General features: G+C 36.4%; 1 protein-coding gene across 4 annotated transcripts in view; it reads left to right on the top strand.

Annotated features, from left to right (window-relative positions):
• Window positions 1–1,334: 1,334 nt before the first annotated feature.
• LOC148872539 (zinc transporter ZTP29-like) overlaps window positions 1,335–12,251 on the top strand; it is a 45,785-nt gene continuing 34,868 nt past the window's right edge. The window contains exons 1-7 of one of the 4 annotated variants that reach the window (XM_088969181.1): window positions 1,366–1,784; window positions 2,061–2,124; window positions 7,412–7,470; window positions 7,877–7,969; window positions 8,076–8,165; window positions 8,892–8,973; window positions 10,299–10,354. In XM_088969181.1, coding sequence (XP_088825307.1) covers window positions 7,447–7,470; window positions 7,877–7,969; window positions 8,076–8,165; window positions 8,892–8,973; window positions 10,299–10,354 — 345 coding nt within the window. In that variant the 5' untranslated portion in view covers window positions 1,366–1,784; window positions 2,061–2,124; window positions 7,412–7,446. Of the gene's footprint in view, window positions 1,902–2,060; window positions 2,125–7,411; window positions 7,471–7,876; window positions 7,970–8,075; window positions 8,166–8,891; window positions 8,974–10,298; window positions 10,355–12,251 lie in introns of all 4 variants that reach the window. The other 3 variants (XM_088969182.1, XM_088969179.1, XM_088969180.1) reach the window with 3 other exon arrangements.

A 12,251-nucleotide genomic window follows, 5' to 3' on the forward strand; every position in this document is an offset into this window, starting at 1 on the left:
TATTAATTTTAAAAAAATCAAATTAAGTTGGATCAGATTCGAAAATCCGACTTCCTCACCAGATTCGAATTTAGACCCATGTTTTATCATATCCGATCATATCTTCGAATTAGATCTGCAATTAATAGTGTCGGAACAGATTTAGATATACCCCTTATTCGAATTCGATCCGATCCATCTGCATCCCTAGTCAATGGGTTGGCTTGAACATGGTAGGCCCAAACCAATTGGATCAGTTCCATTTTCGGTTCATGATATATTGTCCTAATTCTTATTGAGTCAGAGCTGGTTCCAACTAGTAAAAAATTAATTTGGAGTCGAGTATAAAATTATATACATTGAATTAAAATTTGTGAGTCTAACTTGAGCTTGGGCTGGGCTATAGTATTGGGCCAAAGCTTGAGCTAAAAATTTGTAGGGCCAGGTCTAGACAAAATGCAAAGACAAAACTTAGGACCAAGCCTAGAATTTTTGGGCCAAATGAGTCCTTTTCATCTAAACCTCTTTAACGTCAATTGAAACCCATGGAACATAAGCAAATTAATTTTTTAAAACATTTTCTCTTCTCTTAATCTCTCTCTCCAAGATTTCAACCACTTCCTCCCATCCCTCCCCCAATTTCCTCAACCCCTCTAATAGTATACATTTGTGAAAATGTCTTAGTTAAATGTATATTTTAAGATTTTATTAATTATTTTAAAATTATTATTTGTAATTATATAAATTATTTATTTTAAAATTTGAGTAAATAATGTAATCTAAGTATTTAATTAAATTAATAAATTAATTGATTTACCATAGTTAATTAAGTTAAATTAACTAAATTAAATAATTAAATAACACAAAATTAATTTTCTTCATTTATTCAAATAATTAATATTAAATCTGCTTACATGAATAAAATTATTAAATATGATGTTGTATTCTTATGCAGGGCACTCCTCGATATATACTAATTGACAAATTAATAGTTGCACGTGACAGACAGACCAAGAATTTGTCTTATTTATTTTATTTTTATGAAAACAGTCTTATTTTATTTTATTTTTGTCCTTTTATTCCTCAAAAATTTACAGTCACGATACACAAGGTAAAAGGCCCAATTTTAATTCCTCCAAAAACCCGGTTGACGCATATATCTAGACTCAAGAGTCAAGACCTTGTTCAAAAAAAAAAAAAAAAAGAAAAAAAAGCCAAACCAAACCACACGATTTGGACGGTTGGACCCCACTGAAATTCCCTCAATCAATTGAGCCACGTCTAGGGTCCCGATTTATTATTCCTTCTACGAACTACGATGATATCATGATACGCTCCACTGAGAATAAAAAACGAATTAAAAGATTCAGACATCGCGGATAACAATTGATAAAATAATCAAAAGAGGAAACGTACAGATTAGCTGAGCAAGCTTAACGAAATTGATGGTAGCTCGTCGGACTCATCAGTCTCAGTCTCTCTCTCAGGCCGAGAGGCTGAGACAGCTTAAATATTGACGAATTTAAATCGTTTAGGTCTGTGCTGTGGTGGTGGACCGGTGGTTGTGGCCAAATTACCCACTCAATCCCGAGCCTTTCATCGGTGCTCTGCGTCGTTTTTCCTCGTAGCCTTTTCATCCAGAAGGCCACAACAGACCACCTTCTTCTGTGTTCCTGCGGGTTGATTTTTGAATTGTTCGGAGATTACATCACAGTGGTTTTAGTTTCGAGTACGAACTTTCATGGATTCTCAGGTTATGGTCGCTCTTGCTCTCTCCCTCGTTGGTGGATTAAGCACGTCGATAGGTATGACAGTGAAGAGGGTCAGTTCGTTTTGAGTTGTGAATTTGAGCCACATGACTATGTTCTGAACTCGATTCTTTCTTTTTTTGGCTGTGGCATGAGTGTGGAGATTCTAAATGGGTAATACATAATTTTTTTTTTTCTAAATGCGTGACCTGATAATTTGATAGCTTTTGTGTTATTTCGAACGTAAGCAAAGTGGACATCTGCGTAGAAATTAATTTTGTTAATTTTCTTGCTAAATTTTGACTGGTAGGGTGGTGGTATTTCATCATGCAGGGCGCACTATTAATTTTTACTTTTGTTGTCTTGAGCGCTACTTGCTTGCTCCGTTTTTGGATAGGTTAGGCGTTTTTTTTTTTTTTCTGTTTGTTCTTTGGGACTAATTCTTATGTAAATGAATATGGTATTAGTCACTTGTGTTTTGTTTTAGCTTGAGTATTTGATAAGTTGTTGAATTATCTTAGGTAATCCGTATTCAGGTAGTATAATCTGGTAAACTTGCATCAAGTGAAGGTTTTGATAGGACCACAGAAGTAGACCTTGATATACCATTATTGAACAAGCTCAGCTCAACCCAATTCAGCCTTAATCCCAACTATCTTGGATATCACAATTGTTCTAACTTGTGAGGAGTATGTTGACAAACAATGGCCAAACTAATTTTTCATAATTAATTAATTTGTTTCATTCTTATTGGATAACTCAATGAAATATACTCGGAAGGGACAGAATCCCATACAACTCTGTGCTTACAGACAGAGAAGGTCTTCTCAAGTTAATGAGCCAGACAATTTATAAGACCAATTAAAAGCATCCTAAAAAACTTATATTCATAAAAAACAGAGATGTAATTGCTCAAAAAATATTATATGAATAAAAGATATGTTAGTAAATCCAAAAGCAAGTCTTCTTGTGTCTTTAGTTGCAGCTCGACTCAACCACAAGCAAGCGGATGGTGAATTTCTCAAAGCTGAGATTTTGGTACAATTGGAGCTTTCCAGAAGTTGTGCAATGTTTGTGGCTACTGGCTATGCTACCCTTGAGCTTCAACCAAGCTGGACTTTGTTCCTGTTGTCGAGAAGTTGTGCATATCTTGACATGAGGTACACCTTAAATAATTAAATGTCCAGAAGTAGATTGAGCAACTTAGAAGAAATTCTTCATGAAACCAAGCAGATATAGACCTTTCATTCTTGGTATAAGAGAACTTTGGCAGATTTTGCTTTAGTTCAGGTAACTTCATAAGATGGAGAAGAGGGAATTGATGAAACAGTTCACAATTCGACTGCATCCTAAGGAAGGGATGATGGGCAAGAGCTAGTTTTGTGTTCTTGACATTTCTTAAATGCTTGAACAAATATGGGGTTCAGATTTTCGGCCTTGAGTCTTTGGATCATGATATTTAGATCTTCTCTCTTAGTTTTCGGTTGGACTCAGAATTCTTTTTTTTTTCTCTCTCATATAGTAAGACTATAAGAGGGCATCTGAGGAATGGATCACATGTTGAGAAGCAACCATATTAAATGGCCATGGTCTACAGATATTCCTTTTTTAGTATAAATAGGAGGATCTACACAAGGTAGGGGGTAGCTCAGCCCTAGACATCACTCAAACAAATACACAAAAGAGCACCAGGGAGTGAAAATAAGTTGAGGGGGAGGGGGCTAAAGGACAAAGAATGAGCTTGAAGCACCAACCAATCCGCAGCTTGATTTGCTTCCCTAAAAGAGTGAGAATAAGAGACACAACACTGCAGCCACCCAACCAGTCTCAAGCAATCTTCGATAATGGTCTTCAATCTCCATGGAACTTCGACTTGCCGCTTCAAGAAAGAGATCACAAGGAGCGAATTGCCTTCAATACTTATAAAATGATTTCTGAAATAAGGTTCAGCAACATTTATCATGGTCAATCCAATAGAATACGCTTTGGCATCAAGCACATCCCCCAAATGGTTCCTGGCAATACATGCAATTGAGCATACCCCATTATCATCCCTCAAGGTGTCAAAATTTATTTTAATGGTCCCTTCTCTAGGGTATTTCCATCTAATTTGTCTCCATAATTTTCTTTTATCAAGACTTGTGTCCCGGGCATTGCAAGATTTTGTTTCCAAATAAAAATGCAAAGCCCTCTCTATGGTGATAGAAGGGGGAAAGTACCGGTTCTGGAATGTTTTTCCATTTCTGTTTTTATAAGAACCAAAGAATGAAACTACTCTTTTCTTGGGCCATAGGCCCTTCTATTCCACTCTGCTATCCTTATTCAAGTTACTCCACAAATCTAAGATTGAAGAATCATTCTCCTTTGGGCCTATAATGCTAGAATTAATGGCTAGCCAAACTTGCCTAGCTAAGATGCATTTCTAACCACAGATACTACAATCCTCATTGATGGGAACTCCTCTAGTAACAACTAACAAGTAAAGCTTTAGTGGGTAACCAGGAACTCAAGAGAAGGAGCATAAAAGTCTTGATTTTAGTGGGTAACCGGGGTCTTCTTGATACGCCCCTACAGGGGATGTTTCGGGGTTTGGTCTAGTTCATGGGGTAAACAGGCCTTAAATCGACCTCTTAACTAGTTTCAAAGAAAAATAAAAAAAATAAAATAAAAAATGGGCAAAGATAGAGGCCGATACACCCCTACTGGTGTATCGGCATGTGTTGATATTGCCTTGGATTTTAGGAGGAACCTGAAAACCCCATATCCTACTAAGGACTATGTTATGCCCTCCTTATCCCCTTTCAGTCACACTTGTCTCTTTATAAGCAGATTTAATAGAAAAATTTCCTTTAGGGTCCAGCCTCCAAATCATCTTATCCTTATTTGGATGAGGGAGGAAAATTGGTTTAATTTTATTCTAAACATGTATAGGAACTAAGTTTCAAACTTTATCCTCTTTCCAAACCATCCTTTCATGGTTGATGACTTCACTCGGAAATCATTTTCCTCTCCAAAGGAGTCTCTATTCAAAAGCTCAACTAAGGGAGCCGAATCAGCCCATCTATCTCTCCAAAAATTTATTTTGTTACCATCACCTACAATCCATCCAGTGCCCTTCTTTAATAAGGATGTAGCATTAAGGATTCCTCTCCATGCCCAAGAGAATCTTTTTTTAACTTTTGCATTCCAGAAATTGTTAGATATTAAATATTTTTGAGTGGCCACACGGATTCAAAGGTTTTGACTGTCATTTAATATTTTCCATCCTAATTTTGCAAGACAGGCCTCATTGACCCAGTGAAGGTTTTTTATGCCTAGGCCACCCCAACAAGAATTGGACTTAACCAAGCCTGAGGGCCCACAGGTGGACCTATAATTAAGCCTTCTAGAGTCACAATGCGGCCTTACATCTGCTGAGCAACCAAAGACCACAGGTGGCTGAATGCAATGTGCAAAGTCAGTCCAAGCCCTTGTCTGCCTCATTGACCCAGTGAAGATTTTTTAAGTCTAGGCTACCCCAACAAGAATTGGACTTAACCAAGTCTGAGCTCCCACAGGTGGACCTAGAATTAAGCCTTCTAGAGTCAAAATGCAGCCTTACATCTGCTGAGCATCCAAAGACACAGTTGGCTAAATGCAATGTGCAAAGTCAGCCCAAGCCCTTGTCTGCAGCCATTCAAGTTCGACTGAAGCATCTTTCTGGAGGTGCACCTAGCAAAGTACAACAATAGTTGAAGGAGATTAGTAATCTTTTAAGCTTGAAAATTCTTTCTTTCTCTCTATTGGATCAATGTGGGACAGTGAGTTATGAAGTGAAAGGAGCATACTCAAAGAAGTCATCACAGCATTTGTCCCCTTCAAAACAAAAAACCAAGAATGTTTTAAGAATTTAAATTAAACCTTATTAAAATTTAGAAATTAAGATAATAATGTCATACAACATAGGGGCCGTTTGATAACAGATGAAGATGCTGAACTGAAGAGCTTATTGCTTTGTCTTTTAGTGCACAAGTTTTTAAGGAGGTTGTGGGTTCCTTAATGGTTGAAACTGAAGTTAGGTAAATCACTATGCCCTTGAAATTTTTATTATATAATTATTTTAACAACTAAAAGACAAAGCAATAAGTCTTTCAGCTTAGAAATTTCAGCCGTTATTAAACAGTCCCTTAGTAGAATGCTGAAACATATTTTAGGTTTAAAATACTCCATCAGAATAAGGCTATTACCCAATGTTAATGCCAGCTCCCTTGGGTATTGGGAGGGGTGGACTGGATATGGACCTAACCTTTGGCTTACTTTTTTGGCAATAGGAGGCCAGAATATTCCAACAGAACGTGCATGTTAATACATGGTTAATGGCTATATAATAGCCTAGTTTATCTTCCTCTATGTGCCCCTTGAAAAACAAGTTTTGGAGTGCACTGTGAAGTACTATTAAGGAATCTTGTTTGATCACAACATTACTCTTTTTCTTTTTTCATTTCTTTTATCCATATGGAAGATTTTATTTCTTCTGCTCTAGATCTATCTGGAACATATTTTAATCTCCTTTATATAATGTCTTTTCCTATTTTACCTAGTGTTTTAGAAGCCGGTCTGGAGGTTGAACTGGTTTTCCCTTTGGGTCAACAAGACAGAAGTTCAACTGTCCAATGTCAATGAGTCAACCCATGATATCATTATTATATAAAACAAAAAATGTAAACTAATACAAAATCCAGAAACCCATTGAATGATCACTGGTTCAACTGTCCAGGTTGATGGTTTGCTGGCCAGGCCCTTGTAATTTAGCAAGTCAGTGGTTGACCTAAACTGGGATTGTGACTGGATCACCAGTCTGACTGGCCAGGTTGACCTATGGTTGAAAACACTGGTTCTACCTTAGACAGTGAAGGTCCATTATCTCCCCAATGTTAATCCACCCCCAAAACATCTCCCTTATGTAGTTTATCTTATTTTAGAGGATTGTTCTCTCCCCACTGGCTCTATTTGGACTTTCTAAGAATTTATCAGGATTTAGTTCTTGCAGTTGTGAATTTAATTTCCAGAGATAATATCTTCTAAGTTCCTGAACCACTTGTAACATGAAAAGCCATGCATCCATTTCTTAAAGGTTAAAAAAAGCAAACCAATGGCATCTCCCAGTAACTACGTTTTTCTATAGACTTCAAGAAAGATTTAATCAAAAGCAGATTCCAGTGGTTATGCTGTATCTTACAAACGTTTTCAGCATAATATATTTTCGTTTTCATTTTTATGTTTTTTTAATATCTAGTGTGAGAAGTTGTCACCTAGTCTTCTATTACTTATTTTGATATCCACTTTAGCTCTACTTGTCACTTTCCTAAAATAGTTATTCACTTCTGCATCCAAAATAAAATAATAGAAAATAAAATCATTTCTAGGGACAGTTATGTTTTCTTTCTGTGCAATGCACTTGTATGTTAAACGAATGCTGAAGGATGTAGTATTAAAGCTAAACCATGAGAAATCTCTAAAGCCATCAAGGATAGAAAAAAAATTGTATTCTTAACTCCTATGTAATGGTAACCTGAAAGATTTTATACATGTCTATTGAAATTCATTGATTTACAATTGGGTGACATCAGAATGGATGCTTGAAACTAATAACAGATTGCATTAAGCAGCTCATCAATCTAACAACAACTTTGGATGTGGAACAGGTGCACTCTTTGTAATTATTAATCAGGCTCCCAATATGAAGATTCTTGGGATTTTACAGGTGAGGTTAATCATTTTATTCCTTGGACAAATGCTGTCCACCTGTTTCTCTGGAGCCCCAATTGGTTAGTTAACATGAATACTATTCTTTGAATAGGTCCCATTTTATAGTGATGCAAATTCTCTTATTAAGGAAAATATTTGTCCATCCTTTTCCTCACATTCATTGTTGATGTGCTAATTTTATTTCTTTGTTTACCTCCCTTATATAATAGTGAGATTTAAGCCTCCTTTCTCTTACTTTTCTTAATTCCCCTATGAATGTTTTGAAATGAGAAATTCGTCCATGTGCATGTCTCTACATATTGGGATTAGACATGTTCTGTCAGTAAGTTCAATATCAAATGAAAGTCCATTTCTAATTGCATCACTTGTTACATTCTCTAAAATTCAAACACTGCATGCAGGGTTTTGCTGCAGGTCTTATGCTATGCATATCTTTCTTAGATTTGGCACATAATGCTCTGAACTCCATTGGCTTCTTGAAAGGAAATCTTTGGGTGAGCTACCCTTTTGAGCATCCTTGTAATTTAAATAGATTACTGCAGAGACATGATCTACCTACTTTCCATTTTTTCATTGATTTTCAGTTCATGTGTCATGCAGTTCTTTGCAGGTGTAATTTTCTTTGCTGTTATTGTCAGTTTCATCTCTGAACCAACATTGGCTCCTACTGTAGATGTGAAAAGTAAAAAGGTATGTCAGACAGCTTCTCCCATGTTTCCAGTTAGTTACTCCTGAAACATAATTTCTATTTCAAATCTAAAACTTGATCCCATAATGTCAATACAAGTTATGTACCCACCCAATTGGATCTGATAAGATCTCGGTTTGGCAATTTTAGAATTTGGTTTGAGTTATGTATTTTTACTAAAGGGCCATAGGTTCAGGTCTCATAAAAGTTATTCTGAAGTCAATTTATTCATGATACATAATATATTTTTTTTGAAGGAAATGTAAAGCATACCTCATGTTCCATAATATCAAAGTACTATCTAAATGTATTTTATTAATGGTATAGTACTTTGGCCATTTTTTAGTTTAAGCTTTTAATGATACATAATATCTGAATCCCATATGAGTTCAATCTGATCCCAACAGACAATTTTTTTTTTTAGAAAAGGTAAAGTATGCATTAAGAAAGTAAAAAAGAAAAAGGGAAAATGTACAAGCAGGAAGCTAAACTTGATCTAAAAACCCAGAGGCCTACATATGCCAAATTGTGCTGAATATTAACACGCCCACTCCAAATAAGACTAATAATATCCAAACGGCCACCCAACAGATATATTCTTTTGGAACCCAAATACTAATAATATCCAATTAAGATCTTGGTATATGTGATTGAACCTGATTTATGTCCCTATATTTTTCACCAAAATGTCTAAATGTTTTATTTGGCCATGTGGTTGGGAGCATTAGAAAAGTGATGATGAAGGGGACAAGGATCTGATGAAAAAGCACCGCCGCCAAGTTTTACTGAGTGGAGTTATCACAACAATTGGTATGCCTTCCCTTTTATTTTGTTATCAGTAAACCTCCTCCCTAGTTTTGTCAATGTAACCAATAAAGTTTTATTGGAAGGATGCATGTCAATGATTTTTTTTTTGTACTTTGTAACCCTAAAACCAAGGATCAAATTATTGCAACATATCAGGGCATATCGGCCGATACGCATCGCATTGGGGGCTTCTTGATACGCCCCTACAGGGGGTGCTTTGGGGTTTGGTCTAGTTCAGGGGGTAAAGTAGCCTTAAAAAAACCCCTCTGAACCAGTTTCAAAGAAAAAATAAAAATAAAAACAGCCAAAGATACAGGTCGATACGCCCCTTCTGGCATATCGTCCTGTATCAGTACTTTGAACCTTGCCTAAAACTACACATTCTATGTAAAAGGTTTAGTTATCCAGAAATATCTGGGAAGGAGCTCTTGAGATTATCAGAGGTTTTTGGGTCATCTATATCAACTAGTTAGGTACTTCATGTGCAACGAAAAGACAAGGACACACTATATTTGTTCTAAATGCTGTGGCATTGAATGGATATGTCAAGGATCCAATAGGAATTAACATACTTTGTTTGAACTAGTGAGTTAAAGTGCCACCTAGGTGTTCTGAAGGCCTATTGCCTAGGTGGCCAACCAGGTTTGTGGTTGAGATGTGACCATCTTAATGGGGGAAAACAACTAACTATGCCCCCTTAATATAATTGGTGTACATGTGTGTAACCGTTTTAGGTCAGTAGGAGTACATGTAGAGTTAAAAATTAGGGCTGTTGGTCTCTGTGTGCATGTGTGTTTTCCTTTGAACAAGGGAGGGTATTAAAAACAGTCATTTTGTAAGTTGTCATTTAATTATTTACTAAATTTGTGTTTTAATGGTTTACAATTGGCATGTAATTACATAATATTTATGTTTGGTTACATTTTAAAATATGTATTTATGTATTCATTTTTTATGCCTAGTTGTCACCTAGACATCAACTTGCTTTGCTAGGCTACAATGCCTAGGCTTAACTACATTGATTTGAAAAAATGACAATTAAAATAAAGTGTTAAAATAGAATAGCATGCCAGAACATGTGGCAAGAAACTGGTGAAGGACAATAGGTATTAATTAATATATTTCATTTGACCAAAGTGCAGTTTAACCCAAAGTAATGCTCCACTGAAAAGGTATTATGATAACAACCATCTAGATGGAAAATAAGAAAAAGGAAAAGTACAATAGGTTAGGAATTTGACCTTACTTATTTGTGCAGTTCTGCCATGTGAAGATTGCTTGTATGAGGCCTGTCTAATGGAAGAATTCATTATTTTTATGAGTTGTAGGAATAAGCTTGCACAATTTTCCTGAGGGAATGGCAGTATTCCTTGGATCTATCAAGGTAACTAATTATTTTCTTTTTCAAGAGAATTAGTTTGTTCATTTTATTATATAGAATACCTTATAGTGAGTTAATCATATATACCTTAATGTAAGTCTAATTCTCTTTGTCATTTAACATGGTTGTTGAGGTACTGTTGTTTTGGTCAGTTTCCAATAAGTTGTTGCCTATAAAGTCATTCTGTTTAGGAAACAATTGAACTTATAATATCGGTTAATGACTTTAAGAATTTCATGCTTAGTGGGTATCTGAATAATATGGCATATGTTTTTCCTTTGGATAACAAAATATTTATGTTTTCATTTTCCTTTCCTTTTCTGGTAAGAAAGATGTATTTATTTATTTTTCTTTGGTAGAAATGTATGTGCAAACATATTTGGTTGTATGTATTGTATAATTTTGTTATAGCATTAATTCTTGCAGAATGAATTCCATCTTAAATTGATATCCACATGGTGTGTTACATTTGCTTCCTTACCTTGATAATTTTGCTGGATTTTCAATTGGCAGCTGAATATCATTATTCTGTTTCCATAGTGATAGGGTTTACTAGACATAATAATATGATTATGTATTTGTTTTTTATTTGTCTGTAGTTCCACTGAGATAACTCAAATTATTGGTTTTGCAACTAAAACGTTGTGTTAAAATTGTCTCTTTTTACATGAGTTTATGAAGGGATTTATCCCAAGAATACAGAGGTAGTCAATACAACTGCCAGAAATTTTTGGGTATATGGTTACAAGGTAACATGGGGACATTTAGTGCTTTAACTTGCCCCCTCAAGCGAAACCGGAGTGCTGAAAGTGTCACGCAGAGCATTGAAGTGCTTGATGTGGAGGAGCCTTAGTAATACATCATGATGGAGGGTGGTTTGACCCGACCCCTTGAGACGATGACACGTGGACATGACTCAGCGCGAGCTGGACATGACTCAGCGCGAGCAACAGCTTAGCACCACAGCCTGACCGCGACTAAGTAACGAGCCCACAGGGCAGCTTGCTACGCGATAGTTTGCTATAGGGGGAGCTCGCTACAACGCGAGCTCGAGTACCCCTGAGTTACTGAAAGGGAATACTCCAAAAAAAGTCTATCCCAGCTCGCGAGCTAGGGTAACCAGCTTGCTGTTAGATAGTTTTGTATGCCCTTAGCTTCAATCAAAATTGATGTACTTTATGAGTTTATTGTAAATGAATAAAAGTACATATTTGATTCATGTTCCCTTGGTATGTTTCTGTGTAATACCCTTAAACTGGACACTTATTGAGACTCGTGTTAGTTTAGAATGTTTACAGCCAGTGGGTCGGTCTAGGGAGACCTATCCTGACAAGACTGACACTGTGGTGCCACCAAGTCGGTTGGGGTGGTTTGTCTCAGCTACCGGGGTGAGACCCTAGGCACATACAGTGTGGGATTAATTGAATCTTTGAACTGGACGAGATTTTCAGTATTGCCCTGGACCTTGGAGATTGATACTGCACTAGGTGTCGGATCGGGCTGTCTTTGATGTACCAATCAGTGAGATCCTTAGCGGGGGTCAAAACCTGGGTATGCTGGGACAATTCAAGAATTCATCTGAGTGGGTGATCATAGTAATAGGATCAGCCCCTTTGTCGGACAAAGGTAATGATCGGGGATGCACTCTCACTGTTGGAAACCAAGACTACCGGCAGCCGATTTCAACCGTTGAAATTTGTTTTGTAAAATATATTTTATATGAGATATAAAAGTATATATTATGGTTTCTAAAATGTTTGCAAAAGGGTTTTAATTCCCGGGATCCATATAAGTGGAGAGTGCAACACTATTCCTTGCAGCCGAGGGAGATGTCCTCTCCTGTCGGGCAGTGTATGATCATTATGGGCTGAGAGGTTAAGTGTAAGACCATTGAGGATAA

The sequence above is a fragment of the Nelumbo lutea genome, chromosome 2 (assembly GCF_056320005.1).
Source record: "Nelumbo lutea isolate HS-2025 chromosome 2, American lotus-T2T, whole genome shotgun sequence".
Classification (NCBI taxonomy): domain Eukaryota; kingdom Viridiplantae; phylum Streptophyta; class Magnoliopsida; order Proteales; family Nelumbonaceae; genus Nelumbo; species Nelumbo lutea.